Below are 17,324 nucleotides of genomic sequence, written 5' to 3'. Positions count from 1 at the left end.
ATTCTTTTCATCATAATATTGTCTGTGCTTATATAATCTTTGTAACCCTTTCCCTTCTTTCTTTTTATAATCTTTGATTATAGAAGCCCTGGGCTGTCTATAGATACTCATCACTGGTAATGTTGTTGCAAAGCTGAACTTTGAAATAAGTTCCTCCATGCTCCTCAAACATATGAAAAACAAGATTGCCATAGATGCCATAGTCTAACATTTAAATGTGACTTTTTTTTAGTTTCCCACCATGATTAGCAATATTGGGAAGCTTAAAAAGGGGAGGAGGAACAGTTTAGAAACATTTTTTTTAAAAATTCACATTTGAGAATGAAATTAACCACCAACTACTTGCAGTTGAATCTACTGAACCCACAGAAGAGCCAAGATAGCATGTTTAATAGCCGAATGCCCTTCCTATCGCCAACACGGAGTTTTGTTCAGCAGATATATTCTCAGAGTGGCCAGAGAGAGAAATATCTGCCTCTATCAAGGATCAAGCTCACAGCCTCCTGATTGTGAGGTGAGAACTCTACCTCTAGGCCACCGCACCACTCAACACTCTGCATGTTTACAAAGAGGAAAATCCATCTCTGCTCTCTTTGCACTAAGCCATAATTTACATCTTACAAACTGCAGTGGCTGAGTTTACACACTGCGTTAAACCCAAACCCAAATAAATTAAATTATGGCATTGTGTTACTACCTCCAAATTATGATTATTAATCAGTTCTATGTAGTAAGTTAGTTAATTCAGTTTAGATCCCTGACTCCAATCAACTCTGGGCAACTCACAACAATAAACAATTCAATGTTGTTTAGTAATAAGGACTGCATTCCACAGACATCCATAATAGCTATAATGATATCTAAATTATATAATATGCATTGTGAGGCCATCACACAAATGACTGAACTATATGCTTGCATTGTGATATGTGATGCAAGTATGTAAGTCATTCCATTTGTTAAATGAAATGTTATCATTTCCCTGCTGCAGATGCCTCTACCGGCAACCTTGAACTTTTTCTGGGTTAAAGCTTAATGAGGCAGGCAAAAGGCTTCAAAGAAAAGATGAAAGGGAGGGAGGGAGAGAGGAAGGAAGGAAGGAAGGAAGGAAGGAAGGAAGGAAGGAAGGAAGGAAATCTGTCCAAATATTTTTCCATGAAAAGGATGAATTTTCCACAAAGGATGAATTGCATGCACTGTACATATTCTTCATTTTCACTGATGAATCATAACACCCATACCAGCTTCTCATTTGGTTACCTGCACATAGCTGCATTTTAAGTACCAGAATTCTGGTAGCCAAACTTCATACCTCTGAAGGTGCCCTTCTTCAGTACGGCTGATCTATGCATTGAAAATATTGCTTACTTAAAAGTTGCTTGCCAGAGATCTAGAACAGACATCATTGTGGGATTCATTGCATATAAATTTTCTTTTATGTAATTGCGAGCTGCAATGTAGGACTTATTCCAAGGTTTTGGCACAATTTCTATTCTAAAGAAAAAAGAAAACAAAATAAAAATCAGTACTACAATCCTAGAAGACAATTGCAGTGCCAAGAGATCTATTCTACTCTAGTGAATTTTAAATTTCAAGTAAAGCCAATGCATTATCTTGTTAGAAATTGAACGTGCTATTCTAGCCACAACAAATATAAGAAAGGGAGGTTGTCGTCATTCCTTTTTTAAGTCAAAAACCCTCTTGGATCACACTAGGTATAATAGTTACATGAAGCAAGGCATGGAAATATGTTAATCAGAAGCATGTTACACTGCTCAAAAAAAACAAAGGGAACACTTAAACAACACAATGTAACTCCAAGTCAATCACACTTCTGTGAATTCAAACTGTCCACTTAGGTAGCAACACTGATTGACAATCAATTTCACATGCTGTTGTGCACATGGAATAAACAACAGGTGGAAAGCATAGGCAGTTAGCAAGACATCCCCAATAAAAGAGTGGTTCTGCAGGTGGTGACCACAGACCACTTCTCCGTTCCTATGCTTTCTGGCGGATGGTTTGGTCACTTTTGAATGCTGGCGGTGCTTTCACTCTAGTGGTAGCATGAGATGGAGTCTACAACCCACACAAGTGGCTCAGGTCGTGCAGCTCATCCAGGATGGCACATCAATGCGAGCTGTGGCAAGAAGGTTTGCTGTGTCTGTCAGCGTAGTGTCCAGAGCATGGAGGTGCTACCAGGAGACAGGCCAGTACATCAGGAGACGTAGAGGAGGCTGTAGGAGGGCAACAACCCAGCATCAGGACTGCTACCTCCATCTTTGTGCATGGAGGGACAGGAGGAGCACTGCCAGAGCCCTGCAAAATGACCTCCAGCGGGCCACAAATATGCATGTGGCTACTCAAACAGTCAGAAACAGACTCCATGAGGATGTTACGAGGGCCCGACGTCCACAGGTGGGGGTTGTGCTTACAGCCCAACATCGTGCAGGATGTTTGGCATTTGCCAGAGAACACCAAGATTGCCAAATTCTCCACTGGCGCCCTGTGCTCTTCACAGATGAAAGCAGGTTCAGACTGAGCACATGTGACAGACGTGACAGGGTCTGGAGACACCGTGGAGAATGTTCTGCTGCCTGTAACATCCTCCAGCATGACCGGTTTGGCAGTGGGTCAGTAATGGTGTGGGGTGGCATTTCTTTAGGCGGCTGCACAGCCCTCCATGTGCTTGCCAGAGGTAGCCTGACTGCCATTAGGTACTGAGATGAGATCCTCAGACCCCTTGTGAGACCATATGCTGGTGCGGTTGGCCCTGGGTTCCTCCTAATGCACAACAATGCTAGACCTCATGTGGCTGGAGTGTGTCAGCAGTTCCTGCAAGACAAAGGCATTGATGCTATGGACTGGCCCACCTGTTCCCCAGACCTGAATCCAATTGAGCACATCTGGGACATCATATCTCACTCCATTCACCAACGCCACATTGTACCACAGACTGTCCAGGAGTTGGGGGATGCTTTAGTCCGGGTGTGGGAGGAGATCCCTCAGGAGACCATCCGCCACCTCATCAGGAGCATGCCCAGGCATTGTAGGGAGGTCATACAGGCACGTGGAGGCCACACACACTACTGACCCTCATTTTGACTTGTTTTAAGGACATTACATCAAAGTTGGATCAACCTGTAGTGTTTTTTTCCACATTAATTTTGAGTGTAACTCCAAATCCAGACCTCCATGGGTTGCTAAATTTGATTTCCATTGATAATTTTTGTGTGATTTTTGTTGTCAGCACATTAAACTATGTAATGAACAAAGTATTTAATAAGAATATTTCATTCATTCAGATCTAGGATGTCTTATTTTTGTGTTCCCTTTATTTTTTTGAGCAGTGTATATACAATCCCATCTCTTTATATGCATATTGCAGACTGCACAACAGCTTTCCTATATTGAAGCCATGAAGTTGGGCAGTTTTCACTTTTGACCATCCAGAGACTTCAGATATCTGAAAAATGCCAGATTGAGGAAAGCTGCTCAACGATGTAAAGGTTTCCTGTAGAATTCAACTGAGCTTTTAAATTTTCTCTCTGCTTATAGCATACTCAATGATTACTTTCTTTTATTTATATGCTGCTTTTCCATCATGCGTCTGAAAGAAATTTCTCAAGAGAGCATCATACTCAGCCATTAATACAAAATGCACTTAACTACTAATAATCAATGACCTCAAACAAAATTCAATCAGCAATCCAATATATAATTGTAAAATAAATTTAGGATTACAATAGGTTTCAACCCATTTACCATCTCATACTTATTTCCTACATAATTGTCTAACATCAAGACTAAGGAGAAGAAAAGCAATGCAAGCACTAGTAATTGCTGTTTCCATGGATCTTGTTTGAATCCAATTAGAGGCTTTCTCTATCATCCAGATTAGGGTGAACAAACTCTTGGGACAGAGGAATATTTGGTATTTTGGGGACATCTGTTAATATACTCCCAAAATGGCTACCTGCCTCATAACCTACCTTCCTATGAAATATTAGCCAGAGTGGGCATGGCAATTCAAAAACCATCAGTTGAGAAGAAAACAATTTAGATTACCAAATAGTTTCCACCATCACTGTAGGACATTGTGTGATCCAGCAAAAACATGATTGCTTTGCAGCCCACTAGTGTATTGATTTTCTTAAAATCATATTTTAAAAATAGTTAGTGGAAAGTCTAGTTGATAATAAGGGAAATAATAAAGAAAATATCTCAGCCCAACTTAGTACCAGAAAACCTAAGCCTTCATCCCAGCAAAGAGAAATGCTGGTGGGAAATCCTATTGGTAATACCCCTATATATTCTGCCTACCCAATCTTGGATTGCTGGATTGTGTCTCATAACGACATCCAACAGATGAGTTCCACATGCCTGTATGTTTCTAGAAAAGCAAGGAAGATAATGGGCTGCCTTGTGTGTAATAATACATGAAAAGGGGAATGCCCTTTTCATCCATTATTACACACATCATAAAATATATAACTGCCAGTTTATGTTTTTTTGGGGGGAAATTATGTTGCTGTTAATAGAAGAAATCTAGAATTTGCAAAGATTTAAGGTTCTGTTCTCTTATTGTATACATATTTATTTTATTATATTTATTTGTCAAATTTACGTACTACCCATCTCACTCAGAGAGAGATTCTGGGTAATACACAGTTAAAAGTTAAGGGTGTACTTGACTTAAAATGCCCTGATTTCAACTTCAACCAACACATTATCTCTAATTTGTTTCATTATGCAACAATAATCTTACAGTATTTAAGACAAAATTAACTAAAGGGGTGATATTTTTGCCATTTTGGAGGGGAAAGAAGGAAGGAAGGAATTTTTAATAGATTCTGGAAACATCATAATTAAGCATATAGCATTCTGAGTGCTGGGAGAGAGCTGCTTGCTTCTTATAAATTTAAACTATATACTTTTGCCTTATGAACATATTGTTTACAAATCAAAGGTTAATTGGCATCTAGACCTATGAATCACTAAAGTGTTACTCAGTCTGGAATCAGAACAGGAATTCTTACCTGATTACTGCAACACTGCCTAAGGTTCCTTAGAGGAGATAATTACTTTCCCCTGGCACTTCTTGTGCACAACATCAAAGTCTATAGATCCTCTGAACTTAGCAAGTGAGTGAGACTTCAGAGATGGCCAGTGTACTAAACTTGGATGGTACTGTAATTGGATTGGGACTTTAAGCCTTTGGTGATAACGATAGTTAAGCACTAGGCTCGCTGCTGCTCCAAGTTTACTATTTTGGACTGTGTGTTGATTAGAACAGGTTACAGTGTTGTTATTGCTATCAGACAACTATTTGGTCTAATATAATCTGTCATATTTTTTCTAGTCAACAATACCATCTTTTGGTTCAGCAATCTTCCTTAAATTGTTCTAAAATTGAGTTTTTCACTTCACCGTATTTCTGTTTGCTGATCAAGGATATTCCAGAATATATTATACATGTAAAAGACCCCAGATTAAACAATCTGAAGTAGATGGATGGAAAAAGATTCCACTTGAGTCCTTGGCAATCCTGACAAGCAGAGTAGGCAGCTGTGAATCAAGTGAACAATAACCTGTTTTTATTTTATATATATTTTTATTTTTCGCATTTCTGGACCATCGCCCTCAAAGAAGGAGGGATTTTAAAAGGCCGTCCTATGCATGATGACATGGAAAAAAAGGCATATAATGTTTACTGGAGCCTATTCTAGTTATGCAGAAGAATGCCTTCTTACAAAATGTTTCAAGTATTTTGCCTGTAATATAATCTTTGCAGATTAAGATGTTGAAATAGCATTTTCTTACTCTTGACGATGAGGTGGAAGAACTTGCTTCTTGGCTTCCTCCTTTTCCCTGGGATCTCTTAAAACAAAGTCAACTAAAAGAAGGTTTTAAAAGAAACAGACCAGAACACAAATGAACTCAGCAGAGCATAAAAACAGCCAAAGGAATGAAGCAATTATTTTTAAAGACTTCAAAGGTGTTATATAGGAAAAACTGAAAACAATGCAACACAAAGACAGTCGATTTCAGAATGTTTACAGAAGTATCTACAAAAAGGGCTGAGGTAGCAAAATAAAATAAAATCCGTCAGTTAAAAAAAATCAACACTGCAATCTATTAATGTTTACTTAGAAATAAATCTCAGGGTGCTTAATAAGTGATAAGGATTGCCAACAAAGAAATAAAAGTTTAAGCTAAGGAAGTTTTTCCAAAGAAAACCTCTGTTTGTTTATGCATTTTAACTGAGTATGTTCCAAGACATTTTTACCAACAATAATACCCATTTAGAAGGTACAGATAACTACTCAGGATTATCATTCTATAGGCTAAAATTGTGTGTGTGGGGGGGGGGGGGGTTCAAACTCCCAATCTTGAGGAAGGAGTCCATTTCCAAAGCCATTACATGGAAGAGGAATTCTGTAAGATGCCAAAGAAAACTTATGTAAGAAAAGATTCTGTGTATAAATTCTGAGAAATTGGCATTTCCCAGGAAATGAGTATCCTAATCCTCCAATGCTTTGCTGTTATGCTCAATGATAGTTTGAAGCTGATGGGAACTATAAATGAAAAGTTTTCCTGGAATGTTGGTCCATCACATTTTAATTTATGCTGTTGAGGAAATATAGGGGTCTGCAGAATATTGTATGAAAGTAACTGGGTAAAAAATATATATAATACCATGCCCGCGTTTCTGATTCAGTTTATAACAAATAAGTTGTGATTTCCATACCTATTGCTTTTTTTACACTAAGAAGATAGTCCTCTCTCATTTCATCTGAGAGTGTGTAGATACTTTCACTGAGTACCTTCAAATGTTTGGGTACTAGAGCTAAGACATTTTCCAGCCATGAGTCGTCCATTGGGGCCACATGTTCTGTATCTATTCCATGGCGAATGTAATAGTAATATTTCTGCAAAATTAGAAAAGTACAGCAGTGGCATATAAAAGTGAGTTCCACTGAAAATCCACATTACTCCTGGCTGCAATTTTGCGGATTGGAACCCAAAGAATGAAATCATTTGTAAATGTCAGTTATGCAAACAGTTATCAGGTATATGAGAAGAGTGAACCTGACTTTGCATTCTGACTCTTTGTTTAATCTTAATGTCCGTTCCAACCCTCTCTTCCCTTTCAATCAAGAAATCATGACCCGATTTACCAAAATATCTTTTTCTATCGCAGCTGCAGCCTCTGATGTGCCAGGTTTTGCTTCTTCTATTGAAAAGGATTCTGGAATGTAGTCTGGTTGCCTTCAAAACAAACATGACAATCTGTTAACATCCACCTTCAGCCATCAGTCTGCAAACTGATCTTGATTCAGATTTCTTTCAGAAAACAAGGGAATGTTACTAAAGCTTTAAAAATAAACATGTATCACAATGAGGAAGGAAAGCAGCTGTCAGCCTTCAAGATTTTCTCCCTTTGTTTTGCATCTTTAGGTTGTCATAAGTAACGGGGGGAGGAGGGGGGAATGGTTATGGGAAGTGAGCTGGAGGTGTTACAAACCAGCACTGTATAAGCTGGGGTGGGGTACATTCTTGCTTAAGTTTCTATCCTATGCTATGCGCAGCTGCAACCCTTTATCAAACTATGTCAAGGTCAACGGACAGAAGCCTCATCACTACCTGGAGATGCCCACATGATGCTATACACAACTTTTAATTGGATGAGCCAATTGAACTATTGGGGGTGGGAACTTTGCCATTACTTTGTATATGTGATTTACATGCCCATTTTCTCGGATTCAGAATTCTTTTGTTGCTACCACTTGATTTCCAGTAAAAGATATCTTTTCTCTAATTAATGGAGTCTAAGTATTTCTTTCTTGGATTTTGAATGGAGCACCAGCTGACAGCAGCTTTGCAATCTTATATTGCAAAAGAACTTACATGATGATATTAACTAGAGCGCTTCTGAAATTTTCCCGATCTTTTTTAATGTCAGGTCTTGCTTTTGAACTTGATGGACCAGCCCCATGATCACTCTCGGGAATCTCTTCTACCTTGCGTTTCTTGGGTCTCTGAGACAAATATTCTCCTTATGGAGGAAAAATGAGAAATTTTTAGGCGTTGGTTGGCGGAGGCTCAAATGTACAATATGCCTATCAAATTGTACAACCAATTCCATCCTCTTTGAATGGAAGTTAAAGTACTTTATCATCTTTTTGAATTGTCTGTTTTGTCAACTGCATCAACAAGATCACGGTGAAGATGTACAATTTCTTTAAACGCACAAACAACAAGAGGTCTGAAAAACTTAGCTGTCTATCAGGGGCCGCCGTTCAGGGGTGGGATGCAAATATTTTTACTACTGGTTCTGTGGGCATGGCTAGGTGGGCATGGCCATGTGACTGAGTGGGCGTGGCTTCTTCTTTTTTCTTTTTTTGGCAGCAAAAAAAATGGAACGCAGGGGGTGGTGTGCTGCGTGGCCCCCCCTTGGCTCCATTTTGACTTTCTGAGCTTCAGGGAAGCCTTCTTGGAGCAAAAACATCCCCCCAAGAGGCTTCCCCGAGGCCCAGGAGGCAAAAAAATGGAGCATGGGGGGGTGCTGTGCGACACCCCCCCACACACACATTCCAATTTTTTTGCCTCCTGGACCTTAGGGAAGCTTCCTGGGAGGTCATTTTTGCTCCAAGAAGGCTTCCCTGAGGCCAAGGAGGCCAAAATGGAGCCAGGGGGGCTGTGCAGCACATACACGCTCCATTTTGCCTCCTGAGCCTCAGGGAAGCCTCCTGGGAGGCCTTCTAAGAAGGCTTCCCTGAGGCCCAGGAGGCAAAAAAACAGAGTGCAAGGGCATGCAGCACCTCTCCCACACGCCTTTTGGCCGCCTGGGCCTCAGGGAAGCCTCCTAGGTGAAGTAGTAAGACAGCAAGAGGGATCCCGGCACAGCTGATCTTTGGAACAGCTGATCGTCAGGAGGGAAAAAAAGAAATACCATAAGGAGTGACTGGGCGGGATGGGGGAGGCAGGAGAGAATGCAATCAGCGATGAGTGTGATGTCGCGCATGCATAATAAGGACTGACTGGATGGGGAGGGGAGGGTCCAGCCAGGCACACAATTTGCCAGTTCTCTGAACTGGGCAGAATCATAACAACCGGTTCTATAGAACCGGTCTGAATCAGTAGAATCCCACCCCTGCCTCCACTCATGTCCTGTCCTCTAAAAAACAAATTAAATTCATTCTTTAATCAGAGGAAGAAACAATGTTGCTGGCAGCAGAGATAACGGACCCATCAGATTGAAAAGAAAGAGGGACTTCATCTTTTTGTAGTCTGAAGATGGAGGAGTAGGAAGCAGTTAGAATAACAATGAACCAGGAAAGGAGAAGGACAAAGGTGGAGAGCAGCGAAAATAGAGCCTTGCAGGAGACAGAATCCAGTTCTGCTGACAGCTTCCAACTGTGCAGAAATGGTTACAGCTCCTAAACTGTTATTTGACAAACTGCCTATCCTCAAGGACAGCTACCCATCCCACTCACAGGATAAGTCCTTTATTAAGAGTGATGTCTGATGGGATTCAGACAGCATGTCCTTTCCTGTAGCAGCAGCACCTACCCTTTAGAATCCCATATACACAGAGAGAGATACAGAAACAGTTGACCCACCCACGTGTATTTGATTAACCCCCAAACCTTCTGTCCTTTAGGAAGACTCTAAAAACTTGTCTATTCCCCCTGGAACTGGGTACAGGATGAGCAAAAATCCCGTCAAGGGAGGACATGAATGTGAGACAAGATGCTCATCATTGGTTTTTTGTTTTTTTAATAGCCTTCTTGTAAGCTGTCACATTGCCCAAATTGGGCAACTGTTTATATTATTGAAATAAATAAGTAAGCAAGCAAATAAATAATGAGGTAAGGCTCTCAAAGTTAAGGTTCTCCTTTCAGATCCTAGAGACTTTGCTTCAAGCATTTATATTTGAGTCTGAATTTTTTTCTTTCCTTATCCCTTCCTAGCAGTATCATAGAAGAGGTTATAATCTCCCTGGGGCAGAAGTACAACTTTGTGATGTGAAGGAGACTATCACCCAAGCAGGATATTAGGGTTAGAAAGGAGCACAATTATTTCCAGTTAATGATAATATTAAATGTGTTTTCAGCAAACCTATTCAACCAGTGTTCCCAACCTTAGCAACTTTAAAATGGGAGGGGTTCAGCATTCTGGGAATTGGAGTCCAATCATCTTACAGTTTCCAAATATGAGGAACACTACTTTACAGGTTTTCCTTCTCCTCCCCATTTTTTTTCTCTCACTCACAGACAACTTCCTCTGTTCACCACAAACACATACTACTACCACTCATGCACACAGATGTGAGATTTTGGGATTTTCATTGTCAGGTCCTGCAACATCAGTTTGTCCTGTTAAGTATAAATTACTTCAATTAAATGATTGAATTTTCACTGGCTACTCTAAGAAAAAAGAAGAAAGGCATTCACGCTCAGGCTCAGCCATTTGTTGTGCCTCGTCCAATTCCTTTCTACACAAACTATTCTGCCTCATCACTACACAATTCCTTGAAAGCCCAGCCAGCCAAGTCAGTCTTCATCCATGAAATATTGCAAGAGAAGGACCATCATATTTGGGCTACAAAAATAAGATGACCATTAGATGGCAGCAAACATCCGTTATCTCTTTCGTCCCATCTGGTGGTCATCCAGATGTTTGCGGCCCAGACATGGTCACTCTCTCCTCTATGGAAGAAAAACAAAGAGAAGAAAGGTGAATCCTCAATGCTCAACAAGACTTCTACCTTCCCTCATAGAGAAAAGAAACCATCAATGATATTTTATGAATAATCCTGGGTTTTATACAACTTCACTTCCACTCCAAACATCCAGGTTTATTCTTACCAGGTGTCAGCTCATTCCTTATCATGAACTGCTCTGGAACGTGAGCATCCTCCTGATCTCGCCGCAGATGGAACGAAGGCAGGTTCTGATGCCATAATGGTTTACAGCTGATCTGAAAAAACAGCCAGGATTTCTCAGATGGCAGTCATGCTTGGTAAAATCTTTTTCAAAATGTTGCAAAGGAACAGCATAAATTAATGAGTAAAAAATGGGGGGCATAATTCTTTTAATATTTAATGTGTTGAATCCAGATATAAAGATCTTATGAGACCAGTCTTATAAAGTAGGTAGTTCTCTTCAAAAAAAATTACATGGATTAGGTTCTGACCCAGTTACAATCACAGGTAACTGCTAATTGCACAATGAGTAAGTCCAATTTTCATACTTGCATCTTAATTTATATTTTAAAAACAAAGAAATTCAGTATGTCTGATTTAATACTGTAACTTCAAATACACAGGGTCAATAAAGATTAGAAAATGTGTATATGTATACATAAGAGTTTTGCACTCATTAAATGGCTGCACAACACATTTTAGGTGCAACAAATGGGTATGCATGCAATTTAGATTTTGAAGTTTCTTTTCTATGCAATTCCTCACTTAGCAAAGGAAGAAAACGCTAGAATCATTTTGAATTTTCTCTCAAATACAAATGTTTGCTTGGGGGTGGGGGCAGATATCTTATCAAAGTCATTACTATTGTTTTTCATTGGGTAAGGGTATCTTTCACCAGGAAGATGCTAGTAAGCATACTGCTGGGGGACCAACAGCCATCCTAGCCTGCATTACAAGATTGTTGTTAGGGTAGAAGATTGTCGTTAGGGTAGAATATGGGAAGGACCTTGTTGACTTACTTGATAGTTCTTGGAGGATAGTCTAGAAACATGGTGAGTAGATTAGCAATGTTAATGTGCATCATAGTAGGAACAGTAATGCTCATGATTTGCAGGGTTTAAAGTGATTAGCTATCCTATACGGTATATATAAATACCTTATCCGCTTGTGGAAAAAGTTTTGTTGTAATACTTTCCAACTTTCCTTTGTTGGGCAGCTTGGGCTGTAAGAGGATCAAAACAGTAGACAGAACAAAACACACGTTTATTTCTCAATCCGAAACTTTAAAATATAGTGCAGACCACAATTGTTAGAGAGTAAATTTCATCAAGACCCTTTTTCTGAATAAACATAGATAGGCTTGTACTGGTACTGATGACATGCTCCACGTGGCTCCATCTTTTCCCCTATGTTCAGGGAACAGCAGAAGTACCTGCTCCACTTCCTATAAACTTGAACTACGAGATCTGGGCTGCAAAAATCCAGATGTTTGTTTGTTATTGATTGATTGATTTCTATAGCTGCCCATCTCAGCAAAGGACTCTGAGTGGCTCACAATTCAAAAACATATATTACAATTAAAAACTTAAAAACATTTTAAAACAATAATTTTTTTACAATTAAAACACTAAAAAAAACATTAACATTTGAGTATATACAAGACATTCCGCTGTTAACAATAAAGCTAGGAAGCAGGGCCCTTGGCATATGTAATGCCCCAGCCCAATGGACTATATAATGGATGCAGGCAGGGACCATTACAAGTAGTCCTTGACTTACAACAGTTCATTTAGTGACCATTCAAATTTACAACGGCACTGAAAAAAGTGACTTACAACCATTTTTCACACTTACAATCTTTGTAGAATCCCCATGATCACGTGATTAAAATTCAGATGCTTGGCAACTGGTTCATATGACCGTTATGCTATTTCCCAAGGTCATGTAATCACCATTTGCAACGTTTTGACAACCAAAATCAGCGGGGAAGCCAAATTCACTTAACAACCATGTTACTAAACTTAATCAACTGCAATGATTCACTTAACAACTGTGGCACAAAAGATCATAAAATGAGGCAAAACCCACTTAACAAATGTCTCACTTAACAACAGAAATTTTGGTTCAATTGTGGATCACGAGAACTACCTGTATATATTACCAATATACCTTAGCCAAGGTACATAGAAACCTCATTGTCAATTCATTAAACATTTCTATGCTTGTTTTAGAGTTTCCATGAACAGAAGGGGGAAGAAATTTGAAAGAGCAGTGTAGCAGTTTGGAACCAAAAGTGCATTCCACTCTTATCTTGCAAATATTATAACTAAGCTACCAAAATTTCTGCTGTGCAAATCTCTAATTGGAGAATGTGATTGATGTCGCTTGGGTATGAATGTGTTTTGTTGGAGAATATGAATTATGATATACCCAGAGGGGTGGGGGGAAACCAAGTTCAAGGGTGACAGTGAATTATGTGCCTCAGAATCGGCTTCATACAGATCATGCCGACATGTTCGCTCCTAATAAATTATTTGAAGTTTTTGAAGCTTGTCTCAAGGCTCATGATTTAATTAGGGAAACTGCCAGAATCCTGACGCTCATACTTTGTTAGTTCTAGTAGCCAATTTTACATCCATGTGGGTTAAGTAATTTATGAAAATGGTCAATTTAAACCAACCATAAAAAAAGGAACCAGCGTTGACCAAAAGAACTTTTTTTTAATATGCTTGGCAGGATTGTTGCTTTGTAAGCATTTTGCTTGTGAAAATCCCCTCTACTTAAACGTAATCCTGGGACCCTTCTGCTGGTTAGGAACTGCTAATTTATAAATCATTCAATTTTGGAAGACCCAACTGAGTACCAATCAATTCATCAAATGCAAATTTTAAACAAAGTCCTCTCTGTCTCTCGGGTCCACAGAAATAGATGTGAGTGTTCAGTACAAACTGCGTTCCAGATAACAACCCCAGCAATTTACACAATAAAAAACATATAACAAATAAGATGCAACAAGGCAACTAATTAGCAAAATCCATCATAGGCATAAAGTGCTTAAGGACCTGGGATGGATTTAGGGTTCAATTTTCAACCATTCCCCCTTGGGTTCTGCTCAGCCCTAGTTCTCCTTCTTCCACAGCTTTCATAGGCTCCCAGACTCAGAAACATTCACCCATTGAGGCATCTGTAGCCAATGTTAGATCCTATCCCCTCTCCTTGTCAGAATCCTATTCATTCTTGGAGTGGGGAACTAAATAATCCTATCACTCCAAAATCCATTGGTAAGCAACTTTGTAGATTACAGCTCCCAGAAACTGGCCAAGAAGGGTGAAGCACCTGGAATGTTGTGGTTCCAGTTATCTCAGGGGCGTACAACTCAGGGGCCATGTTGGCCCCACCCCCACCCAGTTTAGCAAAGGGGGGGGGGAATTCTGATACATCACATGATGATGCTGTGACGACAAGAGTTTGACACCCTGAGTTATCTGGAGGACACCAGTTTGCCGGAACCTGATCCAAAGAACCACCGAGTCCTATTGCATCCTTATTTCATTGGACTAAGAAAAGGTATTCAATGTCTACATCAAGGGCCCCCAACCCTTGGACCATGGATTGTTAGGAACCAGGCTGAATAGCTGGAGGTGGACAGTGGGTGAGTGAAGCTTCATCTGTATTTGCAGCCACTCCCCAGTGCTAGCATCTCCACCTCAGATCACCTAGATTCTCATAGGAGTGTAAAGACTACCGTAAACTGTGCACGTGAGGGATCTAAGTTGAATGCTCCTCTTCCCCTCCCCCAGTCTATGGAAAAATTGTCTTCCATAAAACCAGTCCCTTGTGCTGAAAAGCTTGGGAACTGCTGGTTTACTTCACAGGTTGATAGAGGGGAAAACACCTGGATCAATAGGATGGGGTCAAAAGCTGTATTCCAACAACATAAGGTAAAGGTAAAGGTTCTCCTCACACATGTGTGCTATTCATTTCTGGCTCTAGGGGGCAGTGCTCATCTTCATTACAAAGCCGAAGAGCCAGCGCTGTCCGAAGATGTCTCCGTGGTCATGTGGCTGGCATGACTAAATGCCGAAGGCACACGGAACACTGTTACCTTCCCACCAAAATGGTCCCTATTTTTATACTTGCATTTTCACATGTTTTTGAACTTCTAGGTTGGCAGAAGCTGGGACAAGTAACGGAAGCTTTGTTATGCGGCACTAAGGATTCGAACCACCGAACTGCCGACCTTTCTGATCAACAAGCTCAGCGTATTAGCCACTGAGCCACTGCGTCCCTTTTTCTAACAACATAGCAAGTGATTTTATGAAAAATGATGTGGGTTTTGAACTATCTTATTCTCTATTAAGTGTTTGTGCATTCCATGATTGTCAAAGAAAATCAATTTGGGTTTCCTGACTCCAAAACACATCCCATTTTGATAACTTGCTTCCACACTATACAACATGCCTTTCAGAAAAAGACTCTGGCATTGAAGATGCTATAAGGACAACAACACCCCTCCTTACAAACTATCTGCTTAAGTTTACATTTCAGAAACTAATTCAAAAATTATATGAACAGCTGCACAGAGGATTAGATCCCTTTTAAATGCATGACTTTAAAGGGCTCTGGCTGCATTTTTTGTTTTCCTCAAGGACGTCATCCTGCAATCAACTTCCCACTAATGAGACAAATATATGAAAGTCTCCTTCAACAAATATGGCTGCACCACCTGCTCCTTCCTCAAACAGCATGCATATTTAAGTAAATGTCACAGAGGAAAGGGGTAAAAAAGCATTTCAAAAAAATAATAATAATCCAGTCTATGTATTCTACACGAAACAGCACCCCCGCCAAAAAATCATGACTTCAAAGGAAAAAAAAAAACGCCTGCATATTCTAATGTAATACTAAAGAATAAAATCATTGAGCTAAGTTAAGGCATTTGGCACTACATTGGTGAAAGACTGCCCTCTGCTGTTGAAACTCAACATATGCATCCATTCCGACTTCAATTCCCAATAAAAGGCAATTCTTCTAAAGAGACGTTTATCATATAGCCTCTTACTGGATTTTAGTTTCTAATTTTTAACAGATTTAAACAGTAGCTTTTCCTCAGGGAGGAAAAATCATATGTCTCTCACTTTTACAACTATACTAAATAAATTCACTAGTCTCAAATTTATTTCAAGTTAAGACATCATTGAAGCAAATCAGGAGAGTAAAAACTGAGGAGAGGCAGGTAACAAGCTGATGTTTTTGGCCAGGGGTGAGTTGCAACTAAGTAAGTAGCAATACAACAATAGGCAGTTAGCTTTAGATGTTCATAATTAAAAACAAGATTTTAAAATTTACTTTAAGTTTACATGATCCCATGACAGCTTTGCCACCCGTTGCCAAGAGGTCATTCTTCACAATTGCTCTATTTATGGTTTGCCATGAAAAATACACCCTGTCCTCCATAAAATGTGGCCCACAAGTCACATGACCTGATGTGTGTTTTTTTCCCCAGGGCAAACAGTATTGTTTGTTTGTTTGTTTCCAAGCGTCTTACATGGCCAAATGAAGTTGTCTTTACTTTAGTGGCCTAGTGATTTACCCAGAGGCTAAATCACGTTCCTTTTTTAATCTGTATTCCATCAGCAACAGAAGACACTTTGATGCAAGCAATTGATTCTCAGCTTCACTTCCTAAAATATATTTATATTTAAGCTTTTTTCCTATGGGGCTCTTGCTGCTGTCTTGAGCTTGATCATTTTCTTGCAGATGTTTTACCATATTACCCAACTAGGTAACATCATCAATGCTAGAAGGGAATGGGGCTGCTCTTTTTTATATATTATTGGCTTTCCCTATTGGCTTTCCCTATCAGTAAAAAAAATTTATGTGAGTTGATTGTTGGGTCCAGTATTAATTTTGGTCTTAATCTCTGCTTAATCTCTGTTGTTTTGAACTGGCTTGGTCTCGGATGCTCAGTTTCCCAGTGCAACAGAGGGAGCCCAGCTTGCACACAGAATTTAAGCTTACATGGGCTATTCTTGATTAAGTTGAAAACCCTTTACCACTGTGGGGAACATACTACGGAATTCACATGTGGACTCCTGAAGATAGTAGAGGAAATGGTGCAAGGCTTCCTAATACTACAGTGAAATGAGGGTGTATATCAGTGAGAAGGAAGTATAAATAAGGATTTCAAAGTCAGAAAAATGGGCCATCTGAAAAATCAACTGTCAATATTTTAGAATGACTTCTGCTCTCAGATGCTTGACAATCTGATAGGCAGCAACACTCGGCTATTATTTTATCACCGTTGGTTGTTCATCACACACTTTTCTACCCCGGCAAAATAATGCTTGGTGGCATAAAACCAAGGTATCAAAACCCACCCTTGGGCACCTTCAAGCCTTGGAGACTCCTGGATCCAGCGAAAAGCTATTAGAGGCAAGTAAATGTTCTGGTGTTGCAATTTTTCACAGTCCTTAACCAACTGGCCGGAGCTGTTGGAAAACTGCAGTGCTAAACATCTGCAGCCTCTTCCAAAGGTGTCTTTCCCAGAACCAGAACCCTTGTTCTCTCCTCCCCAGATCCCGGGAGAGGTTCCGAGGCAGGAAAGAGCGGG

General features: G+C 39.9%; 1 protein-coding gene across 1 annotated transcript in view; it reads right to left on the bottom strand.

Moving 5' to 3' along the window:
• Positions 1–17,324, bottom strand: part of DNAH7 (dynein axonemal heavy chain 7) — a 176,862-nt gene that overhangs the window by 159,144 nt on the left and 394 nt on the right. The window contains exons 2-8 of the mRNA XM_087919773.1: positions 11,868–11,933; positions 10,875–10,986; positions 7,912–8,059; positions 7,182–7,272; positions 6,752–6,932; positions 5,824–5,896; positions 1,369–1,494 (exon numbers count right to left, since the gene is read on the bottom strand). Coding sequence (XP_087775899.1) covers positions 1,369–1,494; positions 5,824–5,896; positions 6,752–6,932; positions 7,182–7,272; positions 7,912–8,059; positions 10,875–10,986; positions 11,868–11,933 — 797 coding nt within the window. The remainder of the gene's footprint in view (positions 1–1,368; positions 1,495–5,823; positions 5,897–6,751; positions 6,933–7,181; positions 7,273–7,911; positions 8,060–10,874; positions 10,987–11,867; positions 11,934–17,324) is intronic.

The sequence above is a fragment of the Pseudonaja textilis genome, chromosome 1 (genome assembly GCF_049901715.1).
Source record: "Pseudonaja textilis isolate UNSWEBS1 chromosome 1, rPseTex1.2, whole genome shotgun sequence".
Lineage (NCBI taxonomy): Eukaryota > Metazoa > Chordata > Lepidosauria > Squamata > Elapidae > Pseudonaja > Pseudonaja textilis.
Note: the sequence above shows the minus strand (reverse complement) of the source record. Positions and strands in the feature narration are given on the sequence as shown.